Source organism: Theobroma umbraticum, unplaced genomic scaffold, assembly GCF_002168275.2.
Source record: "Theobroma umbraticum cultivar Fairchild unplaced genomic scaffold, ASM216827v3 scaffold_4.1, whole genome shotgun sequence".
NCBI classification, from domain to species: domain Eukaryota; kingdom Viridiplantae; phylum Streptophyta; class Magnoliopsida; order Malvales; family Malvaceae; genus Theobroma; species Theobroma umbraticum.
In genome coordinates this window covers 4,336,317-4,356,092 of record NW_018397258.1, presented here as the reverse complement: position 1 = coordinate 4,356,092, position 19,776 = coordinate 4,336,317, and the positions used below count along the sequence as shown (strand labels likewise).

Below are 19,776 nucleotides of genomic sequence, written 5' to 3'. Positions count from 1 at the left end.
ATTTACCCTTCCCTTTGAATATTTCATAAGTAATTGAAACAATTCAAAACATTTTCGTGTATCAAAAGACTTAAGAAAGGAGCATGGGAAACAAAAATGAAACCAAACAAGACGGAGAAAATAATTTCGGCTAAGATCAGTTCGCCACGCTGCAAATTCTCCTGATTTCACCTTGTGCACCGGTGAGAACATCAAGGGATCCCATGTGCACCATAGCCTTGGCAAACTTTTTAGCCCACAGTGCACCGTCCCTCTCATTGTTCGACACCATTCTTGAGGTCAAAGAACTGTCCATCAACGTCTGGTCGGAGGTCAGTAAACCACGACGACGCCTCAGTTCACTGAAGTACTTGTTGTCCAGGCGATTGGGAGTCACCATGTCAAGTGCCACTGTCGTTGGATCTCCACCAGCCCCAGCAGTAGGTGGGGGCGGGCATTTTGTTTTCAGAAAAGCTGCGTAGTTAGGATCCATAGAAGGATCTTGAGGATGAGTGGCATTGAAAGAGTAGAGGCGGTTAGAGAATGAAGAGCAATGTGAGACACCAATGGAATGTGCCCCTGATAAAGTCACCATCTCATCGACCGACATTCCTTTTCTTGCGAACCTTTGAGCAATTTGTTCTGCGTTGAAAGATGGAGGGGGAAGATTTTGTGTCACTTCATCACTGATAGAGACACGGCCATCTCGGCGTCCAGCTGGAATGGCGTAGTAAATTCCTCCAGTTTTGTAGGTGCTGTCACGGGCAGCGAATGCAAGAATGTCTGCACATGACACGGTTCCTGGACATAGTGCCTCGATTTGGGCTTTGGCTTCATCAATAACCTCGAAACCACGTAAACTTGGATTGTTAGCGGGATGTTCCATCTCTGCTAGGTTTCCAGGTGTGGATTTTAGAAGAACGGAAGCATCACAACCCTGAATTACATACGAAAGCAGTTGCATTCAGTTAGAGGAGGAAGAAATATAATCCAAAAAGACAGTACAACTTATTAGAGATTGTTGAAAAATGAGCATACCCTCACAAAGCAGTCATGGAAATACATTCTGATGAGTCCAGCAGCTATGCCAGGATTACGCGACACAGCTTTATTTACAGCTTTTCTCACAATTGTCTCAGCAGATTGACAGCTTCCTTTATAGAAGCCCACCTTCAAAGATGCTGCTGATGCAGAAGCCATTGTGGAGAACAGTGAACAGAAAAACATGACAGAGACCAGGGCAATAATGCCAAACTTTGTGCACAAAAAACTCATCGTACCAGATATATAGTAGAAGAAATAGTAGTACTTATCAATGAAAAAGTTGCTTGGAAGTAAATTAGAAGAAGCTTAAGGCAGAGAATCAGGTGAACGATCCTGGTAGCTTTATGCAAGTTAACAGTTATATGAAAGTGGAGATGGAAGAACAAGCTAATCCAGTGAGAGTATTTATAGGTGGAGATGTAAGTAAAGAAGGTAGAGTTGGTATTACTTTTGGAACCCCAAAACGTGTGTAGCTGTAAGCTTGAGAGCGTGGCTTCAAGCTGAAGTTTTCTTATTTTGAACAATTCTAACCCGGCACCAGCATCTTTCGTAGAACGTTTAGCAGTAACAGTCTCTCATCTCCTTTTCCCTACCCCTTCCAGGCATCAATACTATATATTATTTTAGGTTCAGTTCCCTTGGTTGTACAAAAACAACAACTCTGAGTGGAGAGGAAGAATGTACCCCTGAGAAAGTTTCAAATTTCAACCTTACATAAACGGCTGCAGGTGAGGATAACCCCACAATTCCGATTTAGGTCCTTGTCCTTAATAAATTAATATCATATTCAAGTCTGAACAAGTCCTTCTAGTTTCTACTTCAATTCCAACCTGCAAGTGAAGGTAGTTTTGGTTTTCCACTTGCTGTTTTTGAGCTGTAAATCCTTGATAATGAAATGGATTCCCTGGATTCGTCTGCCGCACTGGCATATACTAGTAATGTTTATTTTACTTGTGCGGCAATTAAAATAGCTGCATGTATATCGGTTTTGTTTGTTCCATGAATGCCAATTGGCAACCCAAGGTAGTGGCTGATTTTTTTTTTTCTTGACAATTTTGAAGCTTGTTTTTCTGGAGAATGTTGAATTTGCAGCCAACACCATTTGTTTGATCAGAAATGTGAATTTCCTACTTTACCTTAGCGCTAGAAGGAACCGCGGATCATGGCTGTAGGCAGGCTGTAACTGCAGGCCAAGAATTACTTCAGATTTTTAAGGTTAAGTTCATGAAAATTTATTACAAATAATCAGATTAAAATTAAATTTAAAAATAAAAACCGATAAATTGAACAGCCTTGTTATGTAAATCAAGTATACAAATTTGAGTATATTTTGATACTTTATTTGAATAAATTTTTTTATTATTTCACCATTAAATAAATATTGATAAATTTTGTAGGTAGATACTATTTTTAATTAACTTGTTACATATAATTTAATGTCTACTATTTTAAAAAGAAAAAGGCAATGTCTAAGTTTTATGGGAAAAAAAAAGGAAAGAGAAAAATCCTGATGGCCTCAGACATTTTTGTGTTACTAGTGTGTTATGCTGATTGAACCGGTAAAATAAACTTATAGAGTAACAAGCATAAGCATTGGAATATTGGATTGCGAGCGGTTTTGACTCTGAAACACACTGCTGAACGGAGCAGGCGTGCATAGTTTATAGTTTATAGTTGCATTCTGCTTAATCCGAATGAATAAAAGCAGTGGAAAATAAACAAAAGAAAGGGCTCTAGGGCTTAAAGTGGTCGCCGGTGATACAGTAAAAATAAATGGAGAATCGCTGCAAATTCTGGCTTCCAAAAAAGAACAGATTCTGTGCTAACGCCCCTCTTCACAATTCCTCGTAAGTTCTATCTCTCTCTTTCCCTCTTTCTTTTCCTCTGTTAAAATCTTTAAATTTCTCTGATATTTTATGATCAAACTGTTTCAAGGTTTTGTGGTAATCACACTCCGAGGACCGCTGGCCAGTGGATCCCATGTCCGATTGACCCTTCCCAGTAATTCCCTCTCTCGTTCTCTCTCTCTCTCTCTCTCTCCCCTTTACTTCCTGATTCCACTGAAAAAATTTAACTCTTTTTTTTGGCTTTACTTCGTAGCTCTTTGCTTCAGGAAAATCTGGAAGGACATGTAAAGAGATGCCCATTACTTAAACAAGTTCAATCTTTGAGCACCCGACCTTTCTACCAAAAGGGTGTTAATGCTGGCAAAGATGATGAACAAAAGGAACCGGAAACGTTAATACCCACTTCAGGGTCTTTTGATAATGTTTCCTCTGAAATGAAAAGAAATGCTCTTTATAGTTTGCACTTATCCGAATTCTTCGAGCTAATTAGAAAGATCGAGTCAGTTCATGCTCAAATTTGTAAGGATATTAAAGACTCCTATAAGATACCTGAAGCTTGTGGTATATGGATTAAGAGAGAAGTAGACAGGTATTGTAAGATGAATTGCTCAGGTTGTTTTGTCTGTGAGTTGATTGGTTTTTAACATGGGTTGATTCTTGACAGGAAATTACCATTTCAAGAGAAGCATGTTATGCAACAGGCCTCAATTCTTGGGAACCTGGAAGAATTTGGGGTTTTGGAAAGTTCCGTTGGCAAGAAACAGTGTGGAGGTGTGGAGGTGGAGCAAGTTGAAAATAGCAATGGTGTTCCTGCAGTGGTTGAGTTTGGAGCAGGGAGGGGATACTTGACACAAATGCTTGCAGATTGCTATGGTATTGGAAGGGTATTTCTAGTTGAGAGAAAGTCATACAAGCTGAAGGTTGGTTGAATTCAGATTAAATATGTAGTATTTCAATGATTTTATATAGTTTAGTTTCATGTGATCTAATCTGGATGTGTTTCTGTGCTCTTTGAACCTTCATTAATTATAATTTGCTTTTATTGGTTACATTATGCCAATGGTATTTCTAGGCTGATCGGTCTTTGCGACAGAAAGAGAGCTTGATATTAGAGCGTTTGAGAATAGACAGTAAGGTTTTTCAGAACTTTGTATTTGGAGATGATTTTTGCAACTTCTCCATTAGATCTCCAATGCTTGTTTTCTTGTTTTTGTTTTGCTATAATTTTTTATCTAGATTGCTAGTTATTATTATTTTTATGATTCTTTAATTGCATTCAATACTGTGAAGCATTTTTGCTAAGTTTTGCAATGTGTATGCTTGCACAAATTTAAAATGTTAATTATTTTACTTTGGCCTCCCCTCTATAGAATTTCTGATATTCATAAGTGAAAAAAAAAAGGAAAGGGGGGAGAAAGCATGTTTTATTTATAGCAATTCGTAAGTTTGCTCAATGTCATTTCCCTTTACTCTGTCGTCAGATCGCAAAGTTTTCCTTTTGCAGTCGAGGATTTGAACTTGAATGCTGTTGAGTCATTGCAAGGACTTCCTTATGTAGCTATTGGCAAACATCTCTGTGGCCCTGCAACTGGTAATTTATATCTTCTGTTTCTCATAAACTTGACTGTGAGCCTCACTAATGATTGTTGTATATGATCCGAGTCACAATTTACCAGCACAAAGCATCCTTTACTATCTCTCTTTCTGTTGAAACTTTTTCCTTCAGATTTGACACTCAGATGTTGCCTGGCAAATCAAAGGAATGATGACCGATGCAGAGGTAATTGTCACCTGAGAGGTCTGGCGGTAGCAACATGCTGCCATCATCTTTGCCAATGGAAGCACTATATAAGTAATCAAAATTTTTGCCTTACACCAATATAACATCTATAATCAGATTCATTTGTATCTTTCCCGTCTAAGCTGACTTTTTAACTTGGGCATCCCTGCAGATAAAAAATACTTAACCCATTTGGGAATCAGTAAGGAAGAATTCCATGCAATTACATGGTTTACCAGCTGGGCAGTAGATGCTGATCATGGTTCAGATCTTTCTGATGTTACTGATTTCAAATTGCATCCAGATTCAATGTAACTGGGACAAACCTTTATTTATATAGATGTTTTCTTTCTGCCATTTCTTTGGAATCTGAATGTGAATATGTTTCTACCTTTTTCAACATTCGGGATTATCAAGAAAAAGGGCATTTTATGATTTTTTTATACCCTTTTTTTTTTCCCTAAAGCATATTCATTTTCCCTTGTGGCAGTGGCAGTGGCAGTGAAAAGGAAGAACATAGTGGAGATGCAAATGGAGTCGAAGGCATGGCAAGGAATATGAAAGCTATTGAGAGGGCAAAGTTAGGTTTTATGTGCAAGCAGATAATTGATATGGGAAGGTTGATGTGGGTCAAGGAACATGGATTAGTAACTCAGCTTGTTAAGTATGTTCCAGCAACCATCTCTCCAGAAAACCATCTATTGATTGCCAGACATGTTTGTCATTTCTAAGATGCCATGGTTTTGGTTTTCTTCCCTTTTTTCTTCTCCCCATATTTGTTTGTACAACTAAAAACAGCAATTTTGTTAAAGTTTATTGTTGTACTGAATTTATGTGCATCCTATTCTTTTAGAATATTATGCAGTAGAACTTGTGATCTATTTGAACAGTCTTCCATTTTCTTCTTGTTGAACTGCCAAAGATCGTTGCCATTGCCATCGAAGCAGGAGAAGGTTTAGGTGGTTGATGTTTCAGTGTTCCTCGTACAAAGGTTTAATTGATTAGGATGACTTGTTTTCGGGCTATTGGGCAGATTCGATTCTTCCAAAGGGTTAGCTAATTAGTAGATTTATATTGAGCTAGGCAAATGAAAACACTCAGTCATATTACCTCTCTACTTAGTTCAGCGATTAGATTACAATGTGGCATAAAACCGTACAAGTGGAGATGCGGGGGATCGAACCCCGTGCCTCTCGCATGCAAAGCGAGCGCTCTACCATTTGAGCTACATCCCCTGCTTACTCTAAGCTTAATTTAGTTTTAATCAATTATATTAATAAAACACAATATCTGAAAACTGTAACCGTTTCTTTTTAATGTTAAATTATTTAGTTTGTTTCAATTTTTAGATTAAAACGCAATATACAGTTTCTTCACGCTTTTTAATTAGACTTACATTAAAAAGAATATATAACACCAATGAGGTCATGATGCTTGAACTCAATAGAGACTAACAAACTAACCACTCTTACTATCAAGACTAACAATTTAAACGATTGAACCTCATTGACTTTAAATTTTTTGTGGTGTTAAAAACACAAAATATAATGAAAAATCCGCGTCTCGGTAAAAACTTGTGGACTAGCTAGCATCTCCAACATTGATGTTCTCGTCTCTGATTAGTCCTCTTAAGGTCGAACAAACAGATGTTCTCATCGTCTTGATGCTATCGTGTCATCTTAAAATTACTTAAAGGGCCCGAAGGAGTCGAGTCACGTGGATTGGGCAAGGATAACCACGTGTGTGTTTAGCCATGATGGAGCGTAGCTGCCATTCGCGACAAACATAGGAGGCGTGACTGTTGAGCCGGTGTCGTGGCCCAATCAGTTCCAGCCATATGGGATTTGCATGTGATGAGGTTGGATGGGACTGAATTGAGGAGGCTGACGTGGAATGGGTATGCGAATGGGACGCCAGCGTGGCACCCTGGGAGCGAGCTGGATATGGGGTGTTTGTGTTTGGGAAATGAAGCCGGGGCTAAACTTAAAGGTGACTTTGAGGAGCCATTGTGGATTACTTGTGATTTTGATTAGAGTTTCTTGATTTCTTTTGACCTCGTTGTCTGCTGTTATTAACCCCTGCGGCCGTGGGTTTATTGTGACCAATTGGAGGAAATAAACTTGCTGTGGAAATATTAGTATGATAATTTATATTTACACATAAAAAAGTAATGTTTTTAGATGTTTTGGTATTAAAGTTAATGACTGAAACCTAATATTAAGACATATTAGAAAACAACAAAAATTAGTATACGGTGAAAAATATGTATATTTAATTATTTGATTAGTAATATATAAATTTGAAACAGTAACGGCAAAATAATATACAAATGATCAAAAAAACTATAAGTATTATTACTATTAATAATTAGAAGCAAAATTTATTTCATGAAATAAATACTTTGAATAAGGAAAATAAACTTAAATATATTAGTTTCACGAATGTAAAACCAAGGCAACACTTAAAAAGATAACAAAAATAAAATAAAAATATAAGAGCATAATGTAGACATATTATTTTGTCCAAGATGTCTATTAAATTTTGGAAAAAAATAAAAATTAATAAAATATGAAAATAGAAATAGATAAATATAAAAAATATGTATATGTGGGGACCAATCTTAATAAAAAATGAAATGAGAAATCTAACTACTCAAGAAACTAATTTAAGAAGGAATAGAACACATTGGTTATAAATATAGCCAAGCATCAATAAAGATGGAAAAGAATTAGGGAAGAAAAGCAAAGAAAAATAGTAAAAGTGTTCAAAAAAGAAAAACAGGAAAAGTGTTATGTGTTTTAGTTTTAAAGAGAGCTCACAATGCATGCTTAGTATCTGAATTTACGGTTTGATTTTTTTGTAGGTTTTTCAGTCCAATTAGATTAGTTGTTTTTATATAATTCTATTTTTTATTTTTATTTTTATATTTATCTTTTTTTGGATCTCACATAATTTATGTAAGTTCTTTAATCATAAATCTCAATAATGAGCCTTTTGAGAATTTCTAGGTGAGAAAATTGTTAAGGTTTTGAAAAATTTTCGATACCAAAAGATTTATATTTATGTTTTAATAAAATATAAAGATAAAAATTATCAAATTAAATAAATAAATTCTTCATGAAATCTCAATAATGCTAAAGTAGCTTTTGAGAAAATTATTCAAAATTTTACGATAATCATTTGGAGATTTTGTATGAGCTTTTGAAGATTTTGTGAGCCTTTCAATATAAAGAATATTACAAAGGAAAAAAAATTAAGTATTGAACTAAATTTCATTTAAGACAAATAATTGATAAAATATCAATTAAATGAATGTTATGAGGATGATAATATCTTCTTCACACATGATTGAACGTTTGAATCTCAAATCTATTTCATAAATTATAATTTATTTTTAATGAATAAAAATAATAAATTTTTTAACATAGTTTGGTAAAGTAGTAGTATTTTTATTGGGCGCGAGGCTTACTTCTTTATGACCAGAAAATAAAGTTTATCAACGGTAGACTTAAGATATTTGGTCAATATCAATCCTCATTTAAATTATAAATGTCCCTCGCTCTTCTCTTTTCATGTTTCTTGGGCAAAGCACAGCTAGTCTGCTACGAGTCTACTGTAATCTTACTTGGTTTTTGCATGTAGGTTGGCTTCCTAATTTATCTACTACAATCTTGCTTGGTTTAATTATTGAGGATTGAATTAACTTTCATTAGAGGATTACTAGTGATTCTTTTCTTTTAGCAATTGACTCACTTTGTCCAATCAATGATTGACAAATTTTTGTTAATTCAATGATTTAAAATTTTGAGGGTTCAAAATTAACACTGCTTATTTTCAAGAAAAAAAAAATTAAACACGACTTTTTTTCAGATATTTGATAGCAACATGCCAACATCAAAATTCTCCTCAATTTTAATTTATGAATTACAAAGCCTAATAGCACATATATATAATCTATATTTATTTATTTTGTTGGAACAAAATATAGAAGTGAAAATTTATTAAAACGGATTTAGGGTTTTAACCAACTAATTATATTTTTTTTCTTTTTCCCTTAACCAAACCATTTTTGCTATATATGGAATATTGTTACCATAGGCTATAAATCTGAATTAATTCTTTCTGTTGAAAACATAAACCCTATATCTTCATCTCTTGATTATTTTCTCCGCAGATTAATTTCCAATTGATCGGTATAGCGGTTAGGGTTTTCTTTTTGAAGAATATTATCAAGAAACAGAGATTGATCGGCGTGAGCTGTCTGATAACGAGCATCAACTTTCCATGGCCATTGAGTCAAGTTTGGAGACTGCCAGTGATCCGCCAGCATCATCTACTGCACAGGTGGTCTGCGACCTACTTGTTCAGCCTTTTAAATTATTATCTTCAACAGATTCTAACTCATCAGCAAGATACCTTCAAGCATTGGGAGGAGGCTCCAGGGGTGTACCTTTGCAAGAATCTTCTTTTCCTCCTTTCCCCATTGGTCCCAGCATCAGCCAACAAAACCTTAAACATAGTTCAGAAGGTTTGGCTAACAACACCATGGCAGCACATCTCCGGCGCCAGAAGAATGGGAATATAAATGTTTTCAATTCAGCTCAGGCATGGCCAGTAACAAGTCGCAGGCCTGTCCAAGGATCAAATATCCCTTTGCAAGAATCTTCTTTTCCTCCTCTTCCCATTGGTCCCAGACAAAAGCTTAAAAATAGTTCGCAAGTTTTGGCTAACAACTCCATGGCAGCACATCTACGGCTCCAGACGAATGGGAAAACGAATGTTTTCAAATCAGCTCAGGCATGGGCAGTAACAAGTCGCAGGCCAACATCCCGATATCTTTAAGCTTAATTTGTTACATTTCAACTCGATCATCTAGGCGTACTGAAAAATGTAACCGTTTCTTTTTAATGTTAAAATATATTGTTTGTTTCAAGTTTTAGGTAAAAATGTATTCTGCAGTTTTTTCACGCTTTTTAATAACACTTAAATTAAAAAATATATATAACACCAATGAGGTCATGATGCTTGAACTCAGTAGAGACTTAACAAATTAACCACTCTTACTATCAAGACTAACAATTCAATCAATTGAACCCTCGTTGACTTTAAATTTTTTGTGGTACTACAAACACAAAATATAATGGAAAATCCAAGCGTCTTGGTAAAAATTTGTGGACTAGCATCTCCACATTGATGTTCTCATTTCAGATGTCCTCATCCCCTTGACTCTAAACGTGTTATCTCAAAATTACTCTTGGACGTGAAAAACACAACCAAGAGGATAAACAATGCTGCGTCATCTCATACGCAAACAACCTTACCGCTTTCGATTCCTCTGCCACCACATTCACTTTTGCTCTAACCTGATTTTTAAAAGCAAAGAACCCAGACACTCTCCAGTTTCATTCCAACTCCCACTCATCCAACCCTATTCAATGAATCCTGAAGGCACCGTTGTTTTTCACCTCCGTTGGGAGGCCACAATACGGCTTCGACATCTTCACCGTCAATCTCAATCAAACTCCCATCACCAACTCCACCCCCGAACATCGCTCACTGACTGTATTTCCATCAACTTCAATGCTCAATTCATAAACGAAGATCAATCCATCGTCTTTATCTCTGAACGATCGGGGTCCGCCCAGATTTACCGCACCCACCCGGGCTTACCCAAGCCCGAGCAGCTCCCATCTGCCCCCAGCAGCCTCTTCCACGATCGACCCATCATCCAAAACCACCGCCTTTACTTCATTTCAGCTCATGAACAACCTGATCAACCTTTCAAGAGCTGGTCCGCTCTTTACTCAACCGAGCTCTACGGTAAAAGAGACACTATAAGGTTGTCTCCTTACGGGGTTGCTGACTACAGTCCTGCTATTTCAAAATCTGGGAAATTTGTAGCCGTTGCCTCGTACGGTTCTCGGCCTTGGGAAGGTGATTTTCACGAGCTCAAAACGGATATAGTTGTTTTCCCAGAATCCAACCCGAATAACCGTTTTGTTGTTTGTGAGAAAGGCGGTTGGCCCACTTGGTCAGGTGACTCCACCATTTTCTTTCACCGCCAAGCTGACGATGGCTGGTGGAGCATTTTCTGTCTCGAGTTTCCAGAAAATCCTATTGAATTTTATGGGTTCCCAGTCCTTCCTCTCCGTGTCACTCCACCTGGTCTCCACTGCTTCACTCCGGCCGCGTTCCATGACGGAAAACGAATCGCAGTGGCCACTAGGCGGCGCGGCAAGAATTACAGACATATCGAGGTTTTCGACCTCGAATCGAAGGTTTTTCACCAAGTGACTGAGTTGCTCAACCCGAGTTTTCATCATTATAACCCGTTTGTCTCTCCCGACTCTGAATTCCTCGGGTACCACAGGTTTAGAGGGGAGTCGACTCAAGGTGAGTCCACGGTTCCACATCTCGAGCCACTCATGTCTCCGCTCAAAAATCTACGTATGCTGCGACTCAACGGAACATTCCCTTCCCTTCTCTCCGGACGGTGATCTTCTAGCCTTGAATCCCACTTTGGATGAAAGCGGCGGCATTAAAGTTGTCAAATCGAACGGCTCGAAACGATGGACCTTGATCAAGGGCCGTACGGCATTTTATAACTCTTGGAGCCCCACTGACAAACACGTGATTTACACTTCGCTAGGCCCGATATTCGAGTCAGTTAAAACAACGGTGCAGGTCGCACGAATCACATTTGACCGTTCAGATCTGGACGGTGATCTGGAAGAGATCCCTTGCGATGTGAAGATGCTTACGCGAGAAGATACAGGGAATAACGCCTTCCCGTCTTGCTCCCCTGATGGAAAGTCCCTCGTGTTCCGTTCCGGCCGTTCTGGACATAAGAATCTTTACATACTAGACGCAGTTAACGGTGAATTTAACGGCGGTATACGGAAGTTAACCGACGGTCCTTGGATTGACACGATGCCGTCTTGGTCCCCTAGCGGAGATCTCATAGCGTTTTCTTCCAACATGCATAATCCGGATAGAGTTGATGCCTTCAGCATTTACGTGATTAAATCGGATGGCTCTGATCTCAAGAGGATTTACGTGGCGGGACCGAAGGGGTTGAGTGACGTGGACAGGGAGAGAATTAACCACGTGTGTTTTAGCCGGGATGGAGAGTGGCTGTTGTTCACGACAAACATAGGAGGCGTGACGGCTGAGCCGGTGTCGTGGCCCAATCAGTTCCAGCCATATGGGGATTTGTATGTGGTGAGGTTGGATGGGAGTGGATTGCAGAGGCTGACGTGGGATGGGTATGAGAATGGGACGCCAGCGTGGCACGCTGGGGGCGAGCTGGATATGGGGCGTTTGTGTTTGGGAAATGAAGCTGGGGCTAAACTTAAAGGTGACTTCGAGGAGCCATTGTGGATTACTTGTGATTTTGATTAGAGCTTCTTGATTTCGTTTATCCTCATTGTTTGCTATCGTTGACCCCCGCGGGTTTATTGTGACTAATTGAGATAAATAAAATTACTGTGGAGCTATTAGTCTGATAATTTATATTTACATATCAAAATATTAATGTTTTTAGACGTTTTGGTATTAAAGTTAATGACTGAAGCCTAATATTAAGACATTATAAAACAACAAAAATTGGTATATGGTGAAAAATCATTAGACACATTGGTGTGCATTTATTATCGCTCATTAAATGCGTGTACATATGGTAAAAATTGTGTATATTTAATTATTTGATTAGTAATGTAAAATAACATACAAATGATCAAATAAATTATAAATATTATTACTATTAATATTTAGAAACAAAAATTATTTCATGACAGAAATACTTTGAATGAGGAAAATACACTGAACTATTTTACCTTCACGTGTTTGAAAATGTAAAACCAAAACAACACTTAAAAAGATAACAAAAATAAAATAAAAATAACAAAATAAAATCATAATATAAAATTAAAAAAAATTTCTCAATATATGTCAAAGGTTATTTGAAAAGCGATGAAATCAATAAGAGCGAGGCTGGAAACATAAATTAAGCGATGCAAAACAAAATTGAAACCTCCAAAAGAATATTTGATGAAAGATTATTATTATTACTTTCTTTATTATGAGAAAGTGATTGTTATCACTTGAAAAACAAAAGAGCATTTTCTGTTGTCCTTTTTCTCGACTCCTACTTTTATGTATAGTTATTGAATTTTCCCAACAGCAAGAGGAATAAATTAAGGATAAATAAAAGTCAGTATTTATGCATTTATCAATCTTTTTCAGTTAAATATTTAGTTGGAAAAGATTTAAGTATAATATCTAAAAAAGTTCTTAAATTATTTAAAAAAATAAATCTATATATTTTTATTGTATTCAATTAAATATTTTTATTTTTAGTTAAATAAGCTCTTATGATAAAATATTAATTTTTAGTTAAAATGTCAATTATTATTTTATGTCGTATGGTTTTAATGTAATATGTTAATATATTATAATTAATAATGATGTGACTTATTACTATATTATAATTTATAATAACGTGATATGTTAATTTGGTGTGATAGTATAATTATATGATATTTTTTATAGTTCATATCAATGTTATGTAAATATAAAATGATAAGAGATATTTTAATTAATAATAATTAATTAGTTATTAATTAAAATAACTTATTTAAATCAAAATAAAAATATAAAAATTTAATTAAATATAATAAAAAATAAAAATTTATTTAATTTTTTAATAATATAAAAACTTATTTAAATATTATATCAACGACTTATTATGTGATTATATGTTTTCTTTTATGCTTGATTTCAATATTATATAGAGTGGTTTTTACTCGCTTTTATAAAAGTAGGTGTAGTCCACATGTTGAATCAGATAAATATGATACTTATTGAACGTGGTCATTAATACTGTTTTTAGTAAGATGGAAATAGAAAAAATAAAGGGGAGAGTGGAAAAAAAATAATGTTTTTTTTTTTTAAACATAGCTTTGGTAGGAAGAAGCGGGGAAGGAAATTAGATGAATTGCATATTGTTATCGTTCTAAAGTAGTAGGATTTTTGTACGGCACATGGCCTCCTTCTTATGACCAGAAAATAAAGTTCTTCAACTTTAGACTTGAAAAATATTAGGTCACTCTCAGTCCTCATTTAAATTATAAATGTCGCTCTCTCTTCTCTTTTTATGTTTCTCTCGAGTAAAAAACCGCTGCCCGTCTACTGTAAGCTTCCTTGGTCTGCGAGTAGGTTGGCTTCCTAATTTGTCCACTATACTCTTTTACAAGATTAATAGTGATTCTTTTATTTTGGCAATTGACTCAACTTGATCAAATCAAGTATGGTTGATGAACAATTGTTATTTCAATAATTTAAAATTTTGGGTGTTCAAAATTAACGCTATTTATTTTCAGATATTTAATAGTAACATGGCAACATCAAAATTCTCCTCAATTTTAATTTATGAATTATAAAGTCTAATAGTGTATATATATATTGATTTATTTTAGTGAAACAAAATTTAAAAGTGAAAATAAATGAAAACGGATAGGTTCTTTTTTTTTTAATTTATGGATAAAAGACCGTGCTTCTTATTTTTGAAAGAAACGTAAGGTTAAAAAAATAAAAAGTTATAAATATATAAGTGAATGTAATTTGATTTGAATTTGTAAATTAAATTAAATTAAAATTAAAATTAAAGTGATAATTAGCTTATAAATACAGAGCACACTTCATTTGTAAAATACGTACTTTAATCATATGTTATTACTCTTCTAAATAATTTTTTATTGTTATTCTATTGCTTTTTTGGTTTTTTTAATTTATATTTTATAACAAAAAAGATTTATTTGTGGCGTGAGGAACGTTATTCACCAGTTTATTTTCCAATTTTCATCCATTAATATTCTCTCCGGAGAATTTTATTTATTTTTACATCAAGAAATCTAGCGAGCAGAATATAACCGGTCACACTATTCTTTCCTCACCTTCCAAGTTCCCGGTAGGTAGCTTCCCGAACCCCGTGCGCCGCCTTCTGCACTCCAAATCTCACGTAATCAACTAATTATCTTTCTTTTTTCCCTTAACCAAACCACTATTGCCATATATGAAATATTATTGTCGTAATCTATAAATCTGAATTAATTCTTTCTGTGCAAAACATAAACCCTAGATCTCCATCTCTTTATTATTTTCTCCGCAGATTAATATCCAATCGATCGGCACAGCGGTTAGGTTTTTTTTTTTTTTGAAGAATATTATCAAGAAACAGAGATGGACGACAGCTGTGCGGTTTGCGCTGACAATTTGGAATGGGTTGCCTACGGCGCCTGTGGTCACCGGGAAGTGTGCTCCACCTGCGTCGCGCGTCTACGCTTCATCTGCAACGATCGCCGTTGCTGCATCTGCAAGACTGAGTCCAATGTCATCTTCGTCACTAAGGTTAGGGCTTTCTTCTTTCTTTTCATCGCCAATCTCAATTTTGAAATTTAATTATTGTAATTATACCGTTCGATATTGTTTTTGTCTGATTTAATTAGCCAATTCTTTCAAATCTTTATTGGAGAGTAAAGATCATTAAGCCAAGCCTAAGTTGTCTGTTACTTTGTGGTTCTGGTTTCGTTCCAGGCTTTGGGGGATTACACAAGGATGATCAGTGACTTTTCTGTATTGCCATCTGAAGTGAGAGAAGGACGGGTGGGATCTTATTGGTACCATGAGGATACACAAGCGTTTTTTGATGATGTTGATCACTATAGGATGATCAAAGCAATGTGCAGACTTTCTTGTAGTGTATGTGACAAGATGGAAGAGCAGTCGAATGAGGGGGCGAAACGACAGGGAAAGTTTAGGAACATTGAACAGTTGAAGGGTCATCTGTTTCATCGACATAGATTGGTTATGTGCAGCCTGTGTTTGGAAGGACGGAAGGTAAGGTTGTTCAAATGAAAATATGACCATTCTGTTCAGTTAAAACTGTAAACCCATAGTTCTTTTAGAAGTTTGTTTGTGCATCAATAAAAGCTGTCTGTATGCATCATTAGCTCACTGGTTTCCTTTGGATGATGTAGGTGTTTATCTGTGAACAAAAGCTATATACTAGAGCACAGTTAAACCAACATATAAACACAGGTGATTCTGAAGTGGATGGAACTGAGAGTGAGAGAGGTGGCTTCATGGGGCATCCAAGGTGTGAATTCTGCAAGACCCCATTCTATGGGGATAATGAGTTATACTCTCACATGTCCAGAGAGCATTATACATGTCATATATGCCAAAGGTACTCAGGCTATTCTTGGTACAGATTTTTGCAGTACACCTTAAAGCAAGTGGGCTTACTTTTGCTTGTTCAATGTTCAATGCAGGCAGCATCCAGGACAGTATGAATATTACAAGAATTATGATGACCTCGAGGCAAGATGACTCCTATATTTCTTTGCTTTTCCTTTTTTGTTCTTTTTCTCCTCTTAAAGTTAAAGTCAAATGTCATTTTGGAAATTGTCTTCTACAGATTCATTTTCGCCGAGATCATTACCTATGTGAGGATGAGGCTTGCCTTGCCAAAAAGTTTATTTTCTTTCAGTCTGAAGCTGAACTAAAGGTGACTTCTTCGAGCATATACATTATGTGCATAGTATATTTTGTTTGATTATGTCCTGTTATAGCTCAAGTTTTCCTTTTCTCATATACTGTTCTTATGTTTTTCATTTTTGTTCTTTCAGAGGCATAATACAATGGAACATGGAGGTCACATGTCTCGTGCACAGCGTAATGCTGCTCTACAAGTATGTATAATCTACCTGATCAATGGACTTCTCATAAGTTGAATTTCCTTAATTGATTCGTTGATATATATCCATTGATAAGTTGGTTACTTTTTGTCGTTTTGTTAATTAATTGTACTTTTTCCAGATACCAACAAGCTTTCGATATCGTCGAAGTAATGAAGATAATCGTCGTGGAAGGGGACGAACATTTCAGCGTGAGCTGTCTGATAATGACTATCAACTTTCCATGGCCATTGAGGCAAGTTTGGGGACTGCCGGTGATCTGCCAGCATCATCTACTGCACAGCTGGTCTCTGATCATGCAGACACAAATGATATTGACCCACTTGTTCAGCCTTTTGAATTATTATCTACAACAGATTCTGAATCATCAGCAAGATACCTTCAAGCATTGGGGGGAGGCTCCAGAGGTGCCCCTTTGCAAGAATCTTCTTTTCCTCCTCTCCCCATTGGTCCCTGCACCAGCCAACAAAAGCCTAAACATAGCTCAGATGCTTTGGCTAACAACACCATGGCAGCACATCTACGGCGCCAGAAGAATGGGAATACAAATGTTTTCAATTCAGCTCAGGCATGGCCAGCAACAAGTCGCAGGCCTGTGCAAGCATCAAGTAGTTCAAGTCAGATTGGAAAAGCAACAAATGTTGCAGCCATAGCAGCACGTGGTACTGGTAGTGGAGTTGCACAGTTGAGCTATGCAAGTTCAACGCAGGCACAGGCTCAGGTTCAGGCGCGACCGACAACAGCAGATGTATTAATATCATCTGGTTCTCGAATGAGCTCAGGCAACACAAGTAGGATAAGCCACTCTTCATCAGCTCCAAATCTTGCTAATAGTGGATTCTCGGAACCGTCTGTTTCTGATTTTCCTCCAGTTTCTGCAGCACAAAGGCACAAGCAGTCCTCAAGCAGCCAGGTGCAGATGAATATGGAAGATGTTCATACAGCGAACAAATCTTTGGTGGAAAAGATGCGAGCTGCTCTTGAATATGATGAAGAAAAATACAATGCTTTTAAAGAAATATCTGGACAGTATCGTCAGGGTTTAATAGACACAGGCAGATATTTGGATTATGTAAAACAGTATGGCTTGTCACATCTTGCTCTTGAGCTGGCTAGACTCTGCCCTGATGCTAAGAAGCAGAAAGAGCTAATTGAGACCTATAATGCTAGTTTTCAATGCAACAGTCTGCAAGATAATGATGGTGGTGCCTGGTTGAAGGATAATATTGCCTCGAAGAAAGGGAAAGGGAAGTCTTTGGATACTGCAAGCAGTAATTCAAAGGATACCTTAGCCGATAGTATTATGAGCAGTGTCAGGAAATTTCAGTCAAGTTATATGCCTTCTGAAGAAGAGGTGGAGGTGCTATCAAAGGATGGTTACCGTCCTTCCAAAGGCAAATCAAAGGTGATGGTCGATGAACAGCAGGTGGAACTGAATTCTAGCAATCAACCGGCAATAAAAATTGGGGGCCAAAATGATTCCTTAGCTGCTAAAGTGGGATCAGGGGATGGGGGTGGTGGTATCAAGCAACGGAAGAAAACTTCGAAATTTCGCCGACTGCGACTTGGTGATGGTTCAATGGCAGCACTATTGGATCATAAAAGTTCTGAGCCAGATCCTGATCCTGAACCATTAGACAAGAAGTTTGACGGCAGCCAAAATTCCACCGGAGGATTGCCTATACGTGGTGTTTGGAAGAAGGGAGGAAGTCAGAAACTCTTTCCATAGGTTATATGCCAAAACCTTACCGGAAGATAGTGTTTGGCGCTGGGAGGTCATAACGTTTCTTGGAAAATGACCTAAGTAGTCTTAAAAGTGATTCGAGTTTTGCCATGATGTTCTCAGGAGTGCTGGCAATAGATGGAGAAGATTCCATTAATGCCAGAGTTTTCAGGGTGTTGCAAAAACTATCCTAGTTGTGTTGGCTTGTCTGATTTAGCCACTTTTTGATGATACAGCATTGTAACTTTGAGGTGAGGAAGATATTTCCGGAGTCTGGACGTTGTTCGTTTTAGTGTTAAACAAAATGCTTTTTATTTAGAAAAAAAAAAAATATACAGAGGTGAAGATTCTTTGTCTGAATATGTAGCTTCTTATTTTAGTATTTTGTTTTCTATAATATGTACTTTATATGTTTGTAATATATATAAAAATACAGATGTTGGAGAAGTTTTTAATTGATGAAAATGGTTAGATTTATATATTGTAAATAATTATTAATATTAACAAGATTTATAAAATTTATCAATATATAAAAATTTTAATTGTATCAATGAATTTTATTATATAAATATTACTCAATTTGTAAATAAGTTTTCTAATTACATTGAATATGTTGTTTTAATTTTAATTAATAGCATTTAGTATTTTATAAATTAATATTAAAAGATTCCCTTATATATAATTGAATCATTAATTGTTATTTACACATAATTATTATGCAAAAATACATAGAAAAATATTTATCAAATGACAGTAAACCCTAGTACGAACAAAGAAACGGCAGAGTAAATCAAAAAACAAACGAACTATTGTACCAGTCATGAAAATAAAGCAGGATTGCCGTGTTTCATGTACGTCCGGGGATAAATTGATCCTTTAGTTGATTGAAGGGTTTAAGTTTGTAATAATTCCTCTGATCCTTATTTTGCTTTTTAAAAGAAAATAATATAACATTCACACTTAATAGTTCTTAAATTTGGTTTTGACCTTTAGACTGAATGAAATTTTATCTTACTCAAACCGAAAACAAACTGAGACGAGGAGTCAAGTCTAATGCAGAACCTTGCTTATGAGCATTCCTTTCAGCATAACATATTATACCACAAAATGGGTGCATTTTATGCGTATTTTGACCTAAAATATCCCTGTGGCTGTATGTAAAGCAAATGTAACAGCCTTTTCTTTACCTTTATATCCAAACTTTATAGTCAGAGGCAAGCTTCATAGAAGTTGAATGGAGAGGTCAAATTGAGAATAACATACAAGTGGATGTCAGATTTCCCAAAGTTAAACGTATGTAAGCAATACATGGATAACTTTTTAAGTTTCCCATCAAGTATGCAAGTGCATTGTTATTGATAGCATTAAATTGTAGGCATATATATGACTTACAGAACGAATGATGGTCCATAGATGCTACAACACCAACACCAGGCTGAGTTTCAACATTCAACATTCAACGGAGGGGGACCAAACTATTTTACAGTAATGTAAGCAGCTTATAGTTCGAAAATCTGATTACTAGCACAGCCAAAGGTTTTCTCGCTGCTGTAACACATATAGAGAAATCCATCATCGTCTTTGAAAGATTCATATACAGAGTCCATAAGGGTAGCTGCAAACACAGATGATAGATGAGGGCTCAGA

At 36.2% G+C, this 19,776-nt stretch overlaps 5 protein-coding genes and 1 non-coding gene across 6 annotated transcripts in view; 3 read left to right on the top strand and 3 right to left on the bottom strand.

Annotated features, from left to right (window-relative positions):
• Window positions 1-18: 18 nt before the first annotated feature.
• LOC110414103 (peroxidase 5-like) lies at window positions 19-1,375 on the bottom strand. Its single transcript, XM_021425166.1, has 2 exons — window positions 1,018-1,375; window positions 19-916 (listed from the first exon to the last, which is right to left on the bottom strand). The coding sequence occupies exons 1-2, from the start codon at window positions 1,252-1,254 to the stop codon at window positions 137-139; spliced, it is 1,017 nt and encodes a 338-aa protein (XP_021280841.1). The 5' UTR covers window positions 1,255-1,375; the 3' UTR covers window positions 19-136.
• A 1,234-nt stretch (window positions 1,376-2,609) lies between these two features.
• Window positions 2,610-5,525, top strand: LOC110413899 (methyltransferase). The gene is made up of 9 exons (XM_021424917.2): window positions 2,610-2,870; window positions 2,959-3,024; window positions 3,124-3,459; window positions 3,535-3,790; window positions 3,943-4,000; window positions 4,375-4,461; window positions 4,597-4,722; window positions 4,823-4,961; window positions 5,141-5,525. Exons 1-9 carry the CDS (start codon window positions 2,797-2,799, stop codon window positions 5,379-5,381), a joined length of 1,383 nt encoding a protein of 460 aa, XP_021280592.1. The 5' UTR covers window positions 2,610-2,796; the 3' UTR covers window positions 5,382-5,525.
• Window positions 5,526-5,812: 287 nt separating this feature from the next.
• On the bottom strand, window positions 5,813-5,885 carry TRNAA-UGC (transfer RNA alanine (anticodon UGC)). Its single transcript has one exon. It is a non-coding gene; the product is annotated as a tRNA-Ala (tRNA).
• A 4,200-nt stretch (window positions 5,886-10,085) lies between these two features.
• Window positions 10,086-12,240, top strand: LOC110413710 (tolB protein-like protein). Its single transcript, XM_021424636.2, is given in 4 exon segments — window positions 10,086-10,109; window positions 10,111-10,201; window positions 10,204-11,129; window positions 11,131-12,240. Coding segments are annotated over 4 exon segments (1,962 nt in total). The 3' UTR covers window positions 12,052-12,240.
• Window positions 12,241-14,498: 2,258 nt separating this feature from the next.
• LOC110414077 (RING/U-box superfamily protein) lies at window positions 14,499-18,620 on the top strand. The gene is made up of 7 exons (XM_089783231.1): window positions 14,499-15,057; window positions 15,244-15,546; window positions 15,687-15,895; window positions 15,981-16,029; window positions 16,127-16,216; window positions 16,338-16,400; window positions 16,528-18,620. The coding sequence occupies exons 1-7, from the start codon at window positions 14,890-14,892 to the stop codon at window positions 18,133-18,135; spliced, it is 2,490 nt and encodes an 829-aa protein (XP_089639357.1). The 5' UTR covers window positions 14,499-14,889; the 3' UTR covers window positions 18,136-18,620.
• An 826-nt stretch (window positions 18,621-19,446) lies between these two features.
• APG8H (Ubiquitin-like superfamily protein) overlaps window positions 19,447-19,776 on the bottom strand; it is a 1,557-nt gene continuing 1,227 nt past the window's right edge. The window contains exon 5 of the mRNA XM_021424930.2: window positions 19,447-19,744. Coding sequence (XP_021280605.1) covers window positions 19,629-19,744 — 116 coding nt within the window. The 3' untranslated portion in view covers window positions 19,447-19,628. The remainder of the gene's footprint in view (window positions 19,745-19,776) is intronic.

Bases quoted from the DNA above. Each gene is read 5' to 3' on its own strand.
- LOC110414103 (XM_021425166.1), bottom strand. From the start codon at position 1,254: ATGAGTTTTTTGTGCACAAAGTTTGGCATTATTGCCCTGGTCTCTGTC. The intron at 917-1,017 runs GTATGCTCATTT...TATGTAATTCAG, and splicing joins TCCATGACTGCTTTGTGAGG to GGTTGTGATGCTTCCGTTCT.
- LOC110413899 (XM_021424917.2), top strand. From the start codon at position 2,797: ATGGAGAATCGCTGCAAATTCTGGCTTCCAAAAAAGAACAGATTCTGT. The intron at 3,791-3,942 runs GTTGGTTGAATT...TGGTATTTCTAG, and splicing joins GAAAGTCATACAAGCTGAAG to GCTGATCGGTCTTTGCGACA. The intron at 4,962-5,140 runs GTAACTGGGACA...CCCTTGTGGCAG, and splicing joins AAATTGCATCCAGATTCAAT to TGGCAGTGGCAGTGAAAAGG.
- LOC110414077 (XM_089783231.1), top strand. From the start codon at position 14,890: ATGGACGACAGCTGTGCGGTTTGCGCTGACAATTTGGAATGGGTTGCC. The intron at 15,547-15,686 runs GTAAGGTTGTTC...TGGATGATGTAG, and splicing joins TGTGTTTGGAAGGACGGAAG to GTGTTTATCTGTGAACAAAA. The intron at 16,401-16,527 runs GTATGTATAATC...TACTTTTTCCAG, and splicing joins AGCGTAATGCTGCTCTACAA to ATACCAACAAGCTTTCGATA.